The sequence below is a fragment of the Mya arenaria genome, chromosome 6 (assembly GCF_026914265.1).
Source record: "Mya arenaria isolate MELC-2E11 chromosome 6, ASM2691426v1".
Taxonomy (NCBI): domain Eukaryota; kingdom Metazoa; phylum Mollusca; class Bivalvia; order Myida; family Myidae; genus Mya; species Mya arenaria.
Window position 1 is genome coordinate 56,948,311 of NC_069127.1, and position 17,660 is coordinate 56,965,970.

The 17,660-nt window shown below is 36.8% G+C and overlaps 2 protein-coding genes across 2 annotated transcripts in view; both read right to left on the reverse strand.

Annotated features, from left to right (window-relative positions):
• LOC128237924 (intermembrane lipid transfer protein VPS13D-like) lies at positions 1–14,277 on the reverse strand. Its single transcript, XM_052953500.1, has 17 exons — positions 14,162–14,277; positions 12,887–13,018; positions 12,607–12,697; positions 11,524–11,806; positions 10,759–10,924; positions 9,485–9,657; positions 8,812–8,910; positions 8,078–8,257; positions 7,032–7,186; positions 6,691–6,838; positions 4,509–6,306; positions 4,072–4,215; positions 3,741–3,895; positions 2,889–3,044; positions 2,212–2,317; positions 1,530–1,710; positions 1–933 (listed from the first exon to the last, which is right to left on the reverse strand). Exons 1-17 carry the CDS (start codon positions 14,275–14,277, stop codon positions 1–3), a joined length of 5,016 nt encoding a protein of 1,671 aa, XP_052809460.1.
• LOC128238435 (intermembrane lipid transfer protein VPS13D-like) overlaps positions 14,175–17,660 on the reverse strand; it is a 25,434-nt gene continuing 21,948 nt past the window's right edge. Inside the window, exons 21-22 of the mRNA XM_052954356.1 lie at positions 16,373–16,551; positions 14,175–14,294 (exon numbers count right to left, since the gene is read on the reverse strand). Of these exons, the coding sequence (XP_052810316.1) occupies positions 16,463–16,551 (89 nt within the window). The 3' untranslated portion in view covers positions 14,175–14,294; positions 16,373–16,462. The remainder of the gene's footprint in view (positions 14,295–16,372; positions 16,552–17,660) is intronic.

A 17,660-nucleotide genomic window follows, 5' to 3' on the forward strand; every position in this document is an offset into this window, starting at 1 on the left:
TTAATTAAATACAAGCAGGCCTTTTACCTTTCTTTGAATAACGCATGACGGAAATTCCAGGTCTTGTCGAAGATTTGTCCCAGAGTAACGGGATTTGTCTACCCTCTCTGCTGAAAATAAATCCATTGCAGACAGCCGTACATCCATAACATCCAACAGACAAGGACCAGCATCAGTATCCATGGTTACATCTTCATCCTGGGAGGTCATGTTACTAGCAGTCATATTGGAGTTATCTTTAATAGTTGTATCACTTAATGAAGAAGGTTCGACTATAAACACATTTGTGTCGGGATTTGTAGAGAACAGTTTTGTATTGAACGCCTCAGAAAGGAAAACATTCAGCCCTGATTTCATTGTATCCGGGGCAGGTGAGGAGTTATCAGGCACAGACATCAAATTCAGGCCAGAACTGTCTGACCTTGCACTTACAGATGTCCTTGACCTTGAACTAGAAGGGTCCAAAGATATCTGTGACCCTATGACTGAAGGTGCAGGTGATTGGGGGTCAACACTTAAGCCAATCTCAGATATGTCCATTGATTCATCAGAATTTTCAGACGTCATATCATTATCCAAACTTCTATATATACTCTGCTGCATGGGGTCTACACTTTTTGCTTCTGATCCGACACTTGTTGAACTCATTTTCCTTTGTGTTATCCTTGACAATGACCTTGACAATGGTTGCCTTAGCAACAAGCCTCCAGCTGACACAGGTTCTGCTGATCCGGGTTTTTGGGTGCATGTTTGCTGATCGGCAGTAAATGTTCCATCATTCCCATCAAGTTTGAAACAGTTGCGTACGGAGAGTCGACCTAGATCAGCAATTAAGACATCGGTGCTTTTGGAACTGTGGGGGATCAGAATTATGGGAGAGCCAGCCACTATATCTAGTAACAGTCGAGCTTGGTGGAATGCCGCTTCATTGATCTGCAACATTAAAAATTGATGGACTAAGAAAGTTTTCCTTACTCCATACATCTGACACCAACAAATAAATATGAAAGGTGAACTCAAAACTAAGGATATAACATATTGCCAGTAACAAACTGCCAAAATAATCTAAGAACTTATTGCAATCCACTTTCATCCCCGTATCCATGCGTGAAACCCCTCAGAAATGGACCTTTCCCCCATCTACTCTAAGACGAATTGGTCCAGGAGAAAGTGCCAATTCCAAGCGCAAACCTCTGCATGCGTGTGCACTTTTCAGGCCAAGCCTCAATGCCCTATTCCCCCCAAACATGAATCTTTTCCCCAGCAGATGCAACCTTCATTCCCCCTAGGAAAGCATGAGATTGAAGAAAATATTGTACAACTCCAAGCCTCTCCATCACGAATCTCCATGTGTGAGTTTAACACACTCTCACACCAAGCCCCCATGCCCCAAGTATGTCCTGCTTATGCCACCCTCATCCCACCTCAAATGTTGTGTGAATCCAAGCATCTCCATTGAAAATCTCGGCATGTATATATAACATACTTTCAGGCCAAGCCCAAATAGCCCAATCACTTAAATTGTTTACCTTTTCCCCTGCAAATGCCGCTCTCGTCCTACCAAGGATATCTTGCGCCTGAAGAAAGTGTTGTACGAATCCAAGCATCTCCATTGCGAATCTCTGTGTGTGAGTGTAGCGCACGGACGACATCTCCATCTTCAGCTTCATGTCGTAATCCCGCTTGCACCAAGGATCAGGCATACCATACCTGTATGGTATTTTTCAAGAAAATCATTTAAAATCAAAGTTACCGGTAACATGATTGTATTCAACACCATTTCAACTCCATGTATTTCTGCTTCAACAATGAACGAATCTGGTCTTTCAACCTAGTTACCATTTCGGCCTACTTTCATATTATTATTATTATTATTATTATTATTATTATTATTATTATTATTATTATTATTATTATTATTATTATTATAATTACCAATAGCAAAACTTTACGGCGATATGTTTATCTTCATGTAACCATCAATCCTATATGCCATAAATCCTATCTATAATTTTTACGGACAAGATACAAGGTCTTATTTTTTTGCCTTCGAGAGAATGAGAGAAAATGAAAAATACAAGATATTTAAAGATGTATTTACGTTCTATTTCACTATGCTATACATGTACCAGTGTGGTCAAAGAGCACCTGTTGTCCTTAAGCTAAATTTTCAGTTGTAATAAGAAATAAACCAATTTTATCCTAACTTACTTGAAGAAGTCAAACTCCAAGGCCTGTTCTCCGACTGTCATGAAACGTTCCCTATAGAGGGCGCCACTTGGAGAGAGGTCCAACAAACTGACTTTACCAAGCTGACCTGTATGAATGAATATTAAACCATGACGTTACAAATTTTGTCTGAAATTTATACCATCATGCTTTTCTCAAAACTTTAGCATCGGTAACTGATGTTAATAGGCATCTGCTATTGCTGTTATTTAATGAGCTGTATCAACTTATTGGTTTGTTATCTATTCATTTAACTTCATAATCATACGAGTGCCACATTAAAAAGACATGTAATTGCTTGGTACAGTGAAACATGTTTTTGTGACATCAAAATAAAACTGAAGGTGTTCATGATATTTTGGACAAACCTTATTCTTTTAGCCTTGTGAAGGACAAATTAGACAACAAAAAGAGCACATGTGCCATTTGTCTCTGGCAACTTTTGTACCAAGTTTCATAAAATTTGAACATATCAAACTCTTATATAGACCAAGGTTAAAATTGTCGCACAAAAATACCGTCAACGCAAATTTGTCGACAACAATGACAACAAGGATACTGACAACTACGATGGCTCAAAGGCTATGACAGAACCTCTTAAAAATGCAAATAAAATGTGTCAACTAATAAGTGCAAAGACTTAAATTTTAAAAACCAACCTTTAACATCCATATTTCCATCTCTCATCACAACATTGGCATTCAGTTTGGACACACTCGCTTCAGCAAATCTGTACTCTTCTTTATTGAGAATTATGGACAATCGCTCCATTTCTACCTTAATCTCAGAGTTCACCACAGCTTGAACATACTCGTCTGAAATTTAAATATACACACACATAATGTTACATTGAGTGTTTTTAACCTACAATTAACTTGGATTATTCAAAAGACAAAATTTTACAATTGTAATATTTCATTATATCCAATTATGAGAATTATGAATGACTTGTGACCCATAACAAAATTGCTAAATGTTAGACAAGAAAAAGAATATGAAAACATATACAGAATAGTGTATTGGTAACAACCTTTTATGGCCTTGAAATATTTAAAAATAGGCTACTCCATGCCTAATTTCAGTTGAAATAAGGAACGAAAACTGTCAATAATGTTTTTTAGGAGTTAAACTTAAAAATGCATTAAAATTAATATGGATCTTTAGTGAATCTATCAAGGTGTAAAATGTTATTGTCTTCCTTTCAGATGGTTGAAAAATAGTGCAATGACGGAGATGTCCAAAACTGTGTAGGCCTTTTTTGTTCTGTACCTTTTTTTTCTAGTCATATTTTTGAAGCAGCTTATATTTTGCCAAAAAATATCCAACAAGAAATCAAATATTCTGAAGTGAAAAGGGCCATAACTCATACGAAAGGTAAGATACTGTTATATGTATGCTTCTGTATCAAGCCCTGACTCTTCCAAGACAAGCCATTGATGTCCGCAAAGACTAGACCCAGAAGGACCATTTTCTTACTGACTGATCAACATTGGAACCCATAAAATACTAACCTGGATCATTAGGTTTGGATTGGACCTCCGGCTCTCTACCAGATAATATATCGATGTCCGCTACCTTTGCACCAAGACCCAGAAAGTCTAGTAAAACCACCCATGTCTGCATGTTTATTTTCACCTCAAGGCAACTGAAGTCCACATCAACAAACCTGCAAGAAATAAAAAAGGATTTTTTAGACTTGTCCTTGCCTAAAGGCATACTTAATCAATCGATTTGAACAAGATTATCAACAAAGACCAACAAATCATTGACTGGGCAACATGTTCTTTCAAGTAAGTGAACTCAACTCTCACTGCAGTTTTATGATGAAGACCTTCAACATACCTTTTTATTTCGTTGTATTTTTCCTTAAACTCTGGAGAAGCTACATCCACCAGAACTAGAGAAATGTGAACCAGATGTTCATCTACCAAAGAATCATCACTTGCCCATCGTGACATATGCACTAATGGAGGTGGGGTCGTTGAGCTGGAAATGTGATAAGAAAATATATATAAAATTCATAAACAAAGTTTGCAAGTCTTTTGAACATGGCATTTATTCATTTGAAACTTGAAATGTGTCCGTTTCATCATTGACTTCATTCACTCTATTGATCATTTATTAATAGTAAGTTATCCGATAAACTACATCGTTCTTTAATCCAATTAAGACCAATATTGAATCCCTTGAGCCCTATTCTAAAAATATCAAAGCAAAAATTGACGGCCAAGCGTAATATTGTAAGTCCAATTATTTAGTTAAAGTTGTCATCCACTTACTTTTTCCTGTTTTCTAAATCCACGTTAAATCTTTGTGAAACAAACGCTCCCGCTAAAGGCCTTGACATAATTGGCTTGTTCATTTGTGTCAGGTGACTATGGAAACTGCTTGGTAACGAGCCAGGCATCACTGGCTCAGGGGTGATTATCGCATTATCTGGACAGGAGTGTGACAAAAACTCATGCGGCTTCATATGTAGTGGGTCCTCCCTCTGAGGGCCCTTGGACATAACTATTATTCTATGGGGTGAATCTTTATCCTCTAATAAATCCTCCATAACAATAGATTTAAGTGATAGCTCCGCATTTGTTGTGGCTGGATTATCTTTTGTGAGGTCGAGAAGAAGTCGATTCAATCTTATATCGACCACGCCCTGTTCACCATCACTCAAATTGGCTCTAATTTCAACATTGAACAGAGGCACCTCAAATCTCACTTTCTTTGTAATGAATGGCAGTTTCCCTTGACTGACACTGTTTGCTGAAACCTTACTAGACTCTAAGCCACCTGTATTATCAGTAATACCATCAACGATATCGCCCTTGTTATCAAATGCATCTTTAACAGAATCTGGTGTGTCTGGGTAAGCCTCGTTTTTACTTGACAAATAGTCTGACGTTTGGAGAATTTGTTCATAAACGCTTTTCAGAAGAACCAATTTCAATGGTGTCTGAATCTTTGCCCTGATGTCCATAACCGGTTGTTGAGTATCCTGCTGGGAAAATGAACTTTCAACGTCCTTAGGAAAGAAACTTTCATCACCAAAGTTGTCTACATTAGAAGCACCAGAGAGTGCGTCTCCCGACACATGATCAATCGTCACATGTACAGTTGTTTCGTACATTATTGGAGTGTCGTTATCTGCATCAACATGCACAGGCCGGAATGCTGAAGGTCCATCAAATCCCATTGCACCATTTCCCTTTTCTTCATTCTTTTGATCAATATCCACAGAATACAAGTTCATCTTTCTAATCTCAACAAAAATCCTGTTAGGATTTTCCTCTTCTTTATAAATCAGGTCTTCGACGGGTTTTTCATCTTCAAACTGAATTTGAGCCTTGTGGTCTTTATTGCTCAGAGATATTTGACCAAGATGGGCCACAAATACTCGAGAACTTGAGGCACTTTTTGGAATAACAATAATGGGTGAGTCAAACGAGGCATCAATGATGATCTTATTCTTCTGAACCTCAGTGTCTTCAAGTTTGGTAGCATTTTCAAGATATTCCATTTCAGTTTTATCCAGAGAAAGGTTAGACCTTAGTTTTGCGAAAGTATCCAAACTTGTTCCGCTTCCATAAATCCCTGGATGACTCATTTCCGACCTTTTCGCAATAATCCCTTTTGCGACCTCACTTGCAACACTTCTCAACGATTTTGCTACAGAGGCTTTGTACTCCTTAAAGGCTGACACGCAGAGGGATAACTCTTGTAAACATTTCGGTGAATGAGTATAACAAAGGGAAGCAACTCTTAAATTCACCGAAATACAGTTATCTCCTTTGAGATCATCGCTTGTTCTATTAAAATTTAGGGAACAAATTCGGGAAGATTTATTTTTCAGCGGTTTACTGAATTCAAAAGAAAATGCCTTGGACGAACTATCTCTAAGCTCATCAAGCACCGATTCATTAGCGGTTTGATACAAAGTTGATGCCAAATATACATGGTGTGGAATGTGACTCTGGGACATGTCTTGTCCAACGCTGAACACTCTCTGGTGGCGTTTTGCCTCTGGTGTGATGTCAAATACGTGAAATCCACCTAGTGATCCTGATATGGTCACTCTAGTGTCTGAAAAATAAAACGATCAGATGATAGCGATGCAATGATGCAAACATCATCAAACATACTACTAGAAAAATCAGATCTCTAAAGTTCCTGGATATATTCCATTTTCTTGAAATATCTAAAGCATAATATGTTCATTTCCTCCAAATTTCTTAAGCGTAACATGTATGAGTATCATAGCCAAATAATCTATGCATAAACTTGATTAATCATAACATTGGTGTCAAAAATTCGTTAAAAGGAGAAAACTACCAAATTTATTCCAAAACAGCAAAAGTTAACGGCAGGTCAGCTTGATACTGTTTAAGGCCACTTTTTCAGAAATTGGAGCTTGAGCTACTAAACATCTTAACTCAACAACAGACAATAGTAAACTTGTACATTTACCTATGGTGGCCTGGAGTCTTGCTGCAGACATGGTTGCCGTGGCCACTTTCCTTGCCGAAACCCGCTCTGGACCCTCTTCAAGTCGCATCAACAGGATGGACAGGCGGTTGAAATCTGCTGTCACTTCAGTTTGCGATGTGGCTTTGTTCTTTAAAAGAAGGCACCTATGTTGGTCTCTTATCTTAAACAATTTTTTTGATAATACAATCCTCCTCTACCTAGATAAATTTCCTTTCAATAAGTAATTCATATTCTAATGTGATGTGTTTCTTTTTTTCTGAACATTTGAGGCTTAAATTTGGCCACCTTGCCATTGCTAAATGAACAATAATAAAACAAACCTGTTTCTGAACACGCTGTCCAAATACTGTTTCTGACAGTAGGTTTGTATTTGGGGCATATTTAGGTACTGTCGGAACTGATCTGTCTGGCTTACTAGACCGTGGAGAAATTATCTTCAGGAAGCTCACAATTTCCACCACTGTCTCCTGGTTTGCTGTTTAAAAATGATAAACAAATAAGTAACTGTGTAATATGAAAAGTACTTGTTACCTTTTGTTTATTTTTAAACACAAAATAGTCAAGTTATGTTGTGGCTCCATAAATTGTCAAATTGTCAGGGATGAACATAGACAATAAACAAAGTTAAACTATGAGATTATTGAAAAACTTGTTTTCATAAAAAAACAGACACGTGTCAATTGTCAATATTTTCAACATTGCACTTAGGTCCTTATTCACTTTTAATGCTAGCAAGGTCATAAACAAGAGCGCAGCAGAGCCAATGCAATTGCATGTTGGGAGTTTTTTCAGTCAAAAAAGGGGCATTATTCTACAATTAGTATGGGCCTTGATTTGGTTCCCTCTGGCAAACATGTTGTCACCTTAATGCAAGAACTCAATATCTGCTTCAATTTATATGTGCAGTTATTGGGTAATTTCACTACGGTGATGATGTATAGCATTATCATGTTTCTTTTGAATATCTTTATTTCAAGTTATGGCCAAGGTTATAAAAGATTTGTACAACGCCAACACTAAAGCTGACAGACACAATGACACCAAGGCTATCACAAAACTATCACCATTCTTTAAAAAACAACAACAGACATGCATCTGAATGTAATCAGCCTTTTTTACAATAAAAATTGCCATTATTCAACTAAGAAGGAAAAGTGGCAAGTACATTTTCTCCTGCTATATTGATTCTGGTCGATGCATAGAAAGAACTGCTGAAACCATGTGGACTTGCTGGAGGCAGGACTTAAACCTTATTCGCACTTTTGAAATTTGTTATCTTGGTCTTTTCTAATTAATAGGTGGTAAGGAGCACTCTTATGCCTACTTTATTAGTTCTCTGCCAGTATAACTTGTCTTTTTCACTTACCAATAATATCTAGATTGTTAAAGGTAAAGTTAGCCACGTGCAACGGTCCATTCCCATTCTTGTTACTCGGGGATTTGGCCGCATACATTTCATATTCCACTGTTATAAGGGCCTCACTGTCCAGTACGGGAGACATCATGTGACTTCGATCTTCAGATTTCTTCACTTCCTCACAATCATCTGGTTTAAAAAGAATAGAATAAGAAAATTATTTTTGTTGTAATGTTGACACCTAAAAACACGCTTTAAAACTCTGTTGTAAAAAATAATTAATACCGTTTTAATCCAATAACGAGCAATTTCATTAAAACAAAACAAACATTATAATATGTGCATGTCTAATATCAAATTCTAAAATGATTTTGCATAACAGAGAAACCACATCCTGGACAAATTCGAAGCCTCCACTCAAATGTACCGACCCCTAAGGCCTTGGAAGAAGTTCAATAGGGGACTTACATTACACCTGTACTAAAAGGTTAATTATCTATGCAAATATGAGTCTGGAATGTCCAAAAAAAATCCTGCATGGTTGTGAGGCTCCAACTAGGGTGTACTGACCTCAGAGGCCCTTGACTGTTTTAATAAGGGACTTACACTAATCTTTGAAACCAAGACAGCATACCACTTCTAATATTACGCTGTAATGCCCTGGATTACCATAGGTATGTGTCCCCTGAGGCCCTTGAATGTGTTCCATGGGATACTTACACTACACCTTAAAGACAACCTACCTCTGCTAAAAAGAGCCTGGAAAGCTCTGGAAATCACATCCTCCGTGGCTAAAAGGCTCATGGACTGGTGTGGTGACATCTGAGGCCATGAAACGTGTTCTATGGGAGAATTAAACTAATCAGTGAAGACAACCTACCTCTGCTAATAAGAGCTTGGAATGCTTTGGATGGCTAAAAGGTCCGTAGACTGGTGTGGTGACCTCTAAGGCCCATGAGTGTGTTCCATGGGATACTAACACTACACCTTGAAGACAACCTACCACTGATAATAAGAGCCCTGAATGCTGTGGAAACTACATCCTTCGTGGCAAAAGGCTCCCAGAGTGGTGTGGTAACTTTTGAGGCCCTGGAGTGTGTTCCATGGGAGAATTTAACTACTTATTAAAGACAAAATACCTCTGCTAATAAAAGCTTTAAGCGCAAGGGAAACCACATAATGCATCGCTGCAAGACAAACACTCTGGTATGGTGACTTCTTTAGGGCCTGGAATGTGTTCCATGGGGGCCTTACACTACACTTTGACCGTGACAACCTACCACTGATAAGAGGGCCTGGAATGCCCTGGAAACCACATCATGCATGGCTTAATGGCCCCCAGACTGGTGTTGTGACCCATGGGGCCCTGGAGTGTGTTCCATGGGATACTAGAACTACACCATAAAGACAACCTACCACTGCTAATAAGAGCCTGGAATGCCCTGGAAACTACATCATGCATGGCTGCAAGGTCCCCACTGGGATGCTCCTGAGGCCCTGGAAGATGATCCATGGGGGAACCAGGGGGTGACAAGGTCATAGGAGAGGTGGGGGTTGAGTCCCGGATACTCCCACTGGTGCTGTCCAGCCTGCATAAAGTGATTTAAAATTGCATACAATGTTGAAATAGAAGATTTGAATGAAAATGTGTTATAACTTTACTCATTTTTTAATAAAACAGCTCTGGGAAATGATTTTATCAAGAAATCATTAAGCCAACCTCTCTATTCCTTTAAAACTGTAAATAAGTCTTACCTGAGCAACATCTAAAACGTGAACAAATTGCAAGTTCTTTTAAGACCTGGTTCAATTTTAGCCTTGAGGAAGTGCTTATTTTAATTGTCTTCATTCTGCGAACCATCTTCAATTTTAGCAATACTCATAGGAAAAACTAGACACATGTACAGTAGTTGAAAGTTTAAAAAAACAACAACAAACAAACAAAAATCATTTTTTTACGAAACTTCACTTCTCCACATATTTCTTGCCATCTTCTCTCCATCTTGAATAACTTCACACAACTGCACTTATCTACATATTTCTGACCACATTCTAAACCTTTTTACATATTTCTAACCATATTCTAGACCTATCTATATATTTCTAAACATATTCTAAACCTATCTACATATTTCTAACCATATTCTAAACTTATCTACATATTTCTAACCATATTCAATACCTATCTACATATTTCCAACCATATTCTAAACCTCTCTACATATTTCTTACCATATTCTAAACTCATCTACATATTTCTAACCATATTCTATCCATCTTCTAATGTACATATTTCTAATCATGTTCTAAACTTATCTACATATTTCTTACCATATTCTAATCTTATCTACATATATCTAGCCATCTTCTAACCATCATGAATTTCTTTACAAAACTGCATTTATCTGAATAGTGCTAGCAGTCATCTAAGCATACCTACATATTTCTAACTGTCTTCAAATCATCATGAATTTCTTCACCAAATTGCACTTATCTGCATAGTGCTAGCCATCATTTAAACATATCTACATATTTATAACCATCTCCAAACCATCTTGAACTTCTTTAAAAATCTGCACTTATCTTAATATTTTTGACCATATTCTAACCATCTTGAAATTCTTTACAAGATAACACGTGTCTAAGTATTTTTAACTATCAAATTCAAAACTGCCTATTAAAATACTTACGAGACATTTCTGTGTGAAGTCATAAGCAGCTCAAAATCTTTTCCATACGTCTGTAAGGCATCGACCACCAACAGACTGTGTACAGTAAGTGATACAGAGGTGTCGTAGAGACGCTTGGTCAGGCTGGACATAACATTGCATACTTGGAGCTCTGCTATTGGGCGATCTAGCACGAAGAAATATCATTGCAGATGCAGAATACACTTTTTATTGATTAAATCCACAAAGCATAATGAATAACTTCTGTATAGATTGATCTAGAAGGATCAAGAAATAATACAATCAGACCATGTAGAATCCACTTCTAGTCTTCTACCATTTCTTAATTCCAAAAAGCAGTATGGAGTATGTCTATTTTGGTTGAAAAGGAACGAGCAAGAAATCATACATCTAGAATACTCTTTTCCATTGACTTAATTAGTCAAGAAATATTAAGTATATCTGTATACATACAATTCATGTCACCATTTGATATATGCACAGCATATAATGGATGCTACAATTTATCTTACTGGCAGATATACACTCCAATGGAAATGTCAACACAATTATTTCATTAACTTCTATTGTTATACAATTGTAATATTGAAGCATAATATTTTCCATTATTTTATCTGTACTATTTTTCTAAATTATATTTTCCAAAGTTCTATCCATATTTGTTACATTTTGTTTCCATAATTCTATCTGTAATATAACAGATACCATACAACTGAAAAAAATATGTTTTTAAACTTTTTCCAAAAATAACAAATATATACAAACCTCTGCTATGAATTTCCAGTGACACTCTGTTAATGTTAAACTGTACAAGTAAAAGCTTAGATTCCTCTAAAAGTTCCTTAATTTTTTCTGAGGCATCCTCTCCTCCCTCATCCGCATCAATAGACTCGTCCCTTGCCATTTCCCCTATTTCTGAGAGGGAGAGTCCACTTGAAGAAGCAGAGAGAGAAGCCTGACTGTCCATGGAGAGGCTCATGCTGCTTGGGAGTGGGGGAGTGTGGGGTACTTTTGACAGAGAAGCGATGCAAGAGTTGATTATCTGCACCTATGAAAGAAAAACAGTATATATTTAGAAAGTATTTTGATTGTATGTTTAATAAACAGTAAAACCAAGATTTTTTCGCAATAAAAATGCAGTATCCATTAAAATGTAATATATGATCAATCTAAAATCCAAATCCCAATCTTACTATAAAATCATGAACAAACAACATGCTTATTAAAAAAAATCAGTCAATGTTTTCGACTGGAAAATAAGTGTTGTCTAACTCAATCTTGAGAAATTCTGTTTGAAGCCACACTTGGTTTACTCAAATGTAACAAATGCTGACTCAGATTGTTTACTGTAGAGCTATCAATAACAATTTGATCATCACAGATCTCAGAGTGATCCTATCAACAAAAGTAGGAAACATCTGTGGGAACATTTCAACTGTGAAATATTGAAATCATTGAGTTGAAATTGTAAAATAAAATCATTAATGAAGTTGAATTCCAGAGTTCATTAAATCCTGACATTGTGAATTTGGGCAAAGTTGACCACAACGCATGGAATTGTGAATTTAAGAAATTTGATTGAAGTTGAAATCACGAATAAGTCAATTTAAAATAATAAAATCATAAAACTGAAATCATTCAATTGTGAAATCGAAAACATGAAAAGGTGAACTCATAAAAGTTGCAAGAGTGAAATCATAAAGTTGAAAGAGTGAATTTGTCAAACTTAAAGTTGTGAAGTTAAAATGAAGCCAAAATGTCCAACTCGGGCCTTTCATACCAATGCAAAATATACTTACTCGAAATCAAACATTAAACTTCAAACACTTCAATTTTCCTTTTACCAACCTTATGTTCATTGACATGCAGGGTGAGAGCTGGCATTTCTCCTGAGGCTATAACTGTTGGATATTGCGGGTCAGTGGTGTAGATTAGCCTCCTGAAATTAAGCACATTTAAAACTGTTACAAGGAACATATCAGAAAAGCCTGAAGTAAACCATTACCAGTCCTTTATTTGATTGGACATTACTTGAAGGTCCCCACTTGTCCATAGTTCAAACATGTCACATATTTTGAAGGTACCATACTTTATGCATGTAAATAAATGTTATCAATGTACCAATTACCTTTCTAGCTGTAGGGAAATAGAGAGTCTATCAAGAAGATGTAATGGTGTGGTTGTTCGATTGTGGATGTGGCGCCAGTTGTCCTTCATTCGTCCTGACATTACTTGAAGATCTCGTAATTCTATTGTGTACCTAAAACAGATGAAACAAATGTATTATCAAGGCTTAATACACTGTGAATTTATCATTGGGCGGGATCTCATTTCAGTGGAGGAGGCAATATCTAATATGTTTTGTCTGGTTACTTAAACTTGCAGTGCTCTGTTTTCCAATTTTACCAAGGGTCAGTTTTCTCATTTTATCAAGGGTAAGTTTTTCCCATTTAATTAAGGTTGAGTTTTTCCCATTTAACCAAGGGTCAGTTTTCCCCATTTTCTCAAGGGTCAGTTTTTCTCGTTTTACCCAGGGTCATTTTTTCCCATTTCACCAAGGGTAAGTTTTTCCCATTTCACTTAGGGTCATTTTGTCCCAATTTCTGCACGGTTTATTTTTCGCATCTCACCAAGGGTCCTTATCTCATAATGCGTACCATATTGTGTGTGCATACATGACATATTTCTGGAGACCATTCCAAGATATTCATTCAGAAAGTCTCAGGGAGATTTTGATAGAATTCAGGTAGATTTTTTAGCAGAGAAATATCAAAATTTATGGCGCAAGTACGAAAAGATGTATTCACATATATTTATTGCTATGCGAAACTTTACCTTTTGTACATACAGAAGTGTTTTATAAATCATCATATTATTATCAGACACTGTTATGTCATATGAAAATACTGTTTAATGTAATGCACATTGCAAAACAAAATATGTAAAAAAAAAATACGTTTTTGAGACAATTTTATTGGCTAATCTACCTTCAAAGTTATATAAACATTTTGCTTCTACTATCAGCAATGATGATTTTAAAGCAAAAAGGGAATATAATAAATATCCTAAATATTGTTTAATTCTTTCATTTTCCAAATAGTCATATTTGTTTGCTTTTGATCATTATGACCAATTTTGGCTGGTATTATAGCAATTGCATCATACCGTTAAGTTCAGTGGGACTTGACTGATGGAATTATGTGCTTGATTTCCAACATAGGTGTGATACCTTGTTTGAGTGTGAATAAGAGTACTAACTTCTTATAGAGCTTGCTGTAGAACTGTTCTTCAGTAAGTTCTAACTAGGACAGCGTGTCTAGATTGATGGAAGTTTGTGCTCGATTTTCAACTCTCTGTGTACAAATCTGTGTATGACCTAATGGGAATTGATTCAAACACTTACTTCTCATACAGTTTGCTGTAGAACTGTTCTTCAGTCAGTTCAAGCTGGGACAGTGTGTCTAGATTAGTGGCAGTCTGTGCTTTGTCCTCCTCTAACTCATTTGGTGGGGTTGACATTGGTGTCGAAAACTCATCTGAAAAGCATAGCTTTAAACAAATGGACTCTTCAAGTTATTTAGATGTTGATTCAATGTGATTAGACATTATCCTGTATACATTATGACCAAAATGGGCCACAGTAGTGCAAGAAAAATATCCCTTTATCGTACTCATAAGGTGCCACCCGGGTGAAATAAAAATAACCCTCTCTAAATCACATTCGTAATGTGCTACCCTAGTGCAGGAAAAGGAATCTCTTAAACTGACTTGTAATGTGCCACCCTAGTGCAGGAAAAACACACTCAACATGGTACTCATAATGTGCCAAACTACCGTATGGTTAAAAAAGCTCTCTAAATTATACTCATTACGCCCCACATTAGTGCAAGGAAATAGTTCTCTAAATCGTACTCATTATGTGCCATTCAAGTGAAAAAAAAAGTTTCAAAATGCCGTTTTCTTACTTTTTATATGTCATAACTGTACAACAGAGAAAACTTCTTGTGACATATTTCAATACGTAAATCGTGTAACAGCAAAGCGTAAAAATGCAAATTAGATTAAACAAGAGACGTTTGTCAAACATTATGCCCCCCCCCCCCCCCTGAACACCATGTTGTCAAGAAGATTTGGAAAATTTAATAAAATATGCATGGACGGAAATGACAGTTGATTTGTCATTGACATTGGTTGCTTTTGCGGCAGTTTAAATTTTATGTCCATTTAAAGTGTGAGGATATTAGAAGGTATAGTTTTTTATCATAATCAGATGATGACTGATATTTGCAGGAAAATTTAATAAAATATGCATGGACGGAAATGACAGTTGATTTGTCATTGACATTGGTTGCTTTTGCGGCAGTTTAAATTTTATGTCCATTTAAAGTGTGAGGATATTAGAAGGTATAGTTTTTTTTTTATCATAATCAGATGATGACTGATATTTGCAGAAAAACATGTATCCTCTTAGCAGCAGGGATAGGTAAATTTGACATAATTTTAATGACAAATATATTTGTGACCTTGACCTTTGACTTTACGACCGAAAAAACCTTCTGGTCATTCCCAACCTAACTATCAAGTTTGAGGGCCATGGGTGCATGCATTGTCGAGTTAACACATAGACAACTTCTGAGCGTTCATGGTCATTGAAATCTTGACCTCATGACCCCTTAAATCAAAAGGGGTCATCTACTGGTCAGGACCAACCTCCAAGTCAAGTTATAGGGCCAAGGGTGCATGCATTGTCAATGATCGACAACCAATTTGCATTCAAGGTTAACTGTGACCTTTGACCTGATGACCCCTAGAATCAAAGGGTTCATCTTCTAGTCAGGCCCAGCCTCCATGTAATGTTTTATGACCAAAGGCCAAGGCATTGTAGAGTTATCACTACACAAAGGTTTTGTCAACCTTTTCGCGTAAAAGGTCACTGTGACCTTATTCTTTGACTTATAGGGGTCATCTACTGGTCAGGCCCAACGAAAATGTTAAGTTTGATGACCTTAGGTCCAGGAATTGTCAGGTTTGTGTTCAAGGTCACTGTGACCATGACCTTTGACCCGATGACCCCTAAAATCAATAGGGGTCATATACTGGTCAGGCCCAAACCTTTAATTAAAGTTTTAGGGCCATAGGTGCAGGCATTGTCGATTTATCACTAGGACAACCTTTTAGCATTCAAGGTCACTGCTACCTTGAACTTTCATCTGAAGACCCGTTAAATAAATAGAGGTGATCTATTGGTCAGGACCAGCCTCAATATAAAGTTTGATAACCATAGGTTCAGGTATTGTTGAATTATAACTCGGACAAGATTTTACAACCATTTCCCATTAAAGATCCATGTGACCTTGACCATTGACCCGATGAACCCTTAAATATGGGTCATCTACTGGTCAGGTCCAACCTTCATGTCAAATTTGATGACTATAGTTTCTGAATTGTCGAGTTATCAATCGGAAAAGTTTTGGTCTACCAACGGACAGACCGACCAACCTACCGACCGACAAAAAGGGATGAAAACCTTCTAAATGATAGGTTTTACACAAATTTCGGCCTAAGGCTTGAATAATCAGAAAGGGTGTAAGTTTTTTTATGTTGGGATAATTACCTGCCAAGATTGTCCGTGTTTAGAAGAGAGAAAAACTGTGTATATTTTGATACTGTGAATATAGGATTGTACTCTCAAGATTGAAGCAGTTTAAATATAGATACACATAAAAGCAGTTCCTGAATAAAATTGAGATTGCTTTTTTGAAAAAGCGCTTGTCTCCCATTGTGTGGTCGTATCTGAAAAAAAAAAGAAAAACATGAAATTTGTAATTTTGGACTGGAGACGAACCAACAGTGTGGTTTGGTTTATTCAGCCGTATTAAATAGTGAATATCTACTGCGACCTTGACCTTGTGATCTCAAAATCAACAGGGTCATCTACTAGACGTGACCAACTAGCATACCAAGTATGAAGTTTCTGGGTGCAAGCGTTATTTAGTTATTGAACAGAAACTGTTTCTTCACCTCAAGGTCACTTTGACATTGACCTTTGACCTTTTGATCTCAATATCAATAGGAGTCATCAACTAGTCATTACCAACTAGCATACAAAGTATGAAATTCCTGGATACAAGTGTTCTTAAGTTATTGAGCAGAAACCATTTTAAAGCTTAAGGTCACCGCCAAAATATCGTTTTTTTGCCTGAAAACGATGACCTTTGACATTTTGATTTCAAAATCAATAGGAGTCATCTTCTAGTCATGAACAACAAACATATTAAGTTTGAAGTTCCTAGACCCAAATGACCTTAAGGAAACCATTTCTTACCTCAAGGTCACGGCGACCTTCACCTTTAACCTAGTGATCTTAAAATCCATAGGGGTCATCAATTAGTCATGACCAACTAGTATACTAAGTATAAAGTTCCTTGGGGCAAGCGATCTTTAGTTATTGAGCGGACACCCTTTTTTACCTCAAGGTGACGGTGACCTTGTCCTTTAACCAATTGATCTCAAAATCAATAAGAGTCATCTGCTAGTCATGACCATCTTGTACACCAAATATTAGGTTCATGGGTACAAGCGACCTTTAGTTATTGAGCAGAAAGCATTTTTAAGATTAAGGTCACTGGCAAAGTATCGTTTTTTTACCTGAAAGGTACCTTGACCTTTTACCTTTTGATCACAATCAATAGGTGTCATCTACTAGTCATTAACAACTTGCATACCAATCATCAAGTTCCTGGGCCCAAAGAATCTTTAGTTATTGAGCGGAAACCGTTTCTAAACCTCAAGGTCACATGACCTTGACCTTTAACCTAGTGATCTCAAAATCGTCGTCTGGTCATGACCAACTAGCATACCAAATATGAAGTTCCTGGGTGCAAGCTTGCTTTAGTTATTGC

Coding starts and splice junctions, on each gene's coding strand:
- LOC128237924 (XM_052953500.1), bottom strand. CDS start 14,277: ATGTCAACCCCACCAAATGAGTTAGAGGAGGACAAAGCACAGACTGCC. Junction 6,839..7,031: donor GACAGCGTGTTCAGAAACAG/GTTTGTTTTATT, acceptor CTTCTTTTAAAG/AACAAAGCCACATCGCAAAC. Junction 1,711..2,211: donor TTGGAGTTTGACTTCTTCAA/GTAAGTTAGGAT, acceptor AATACCATACAG/GTATGGTATGCCTGATCCTT.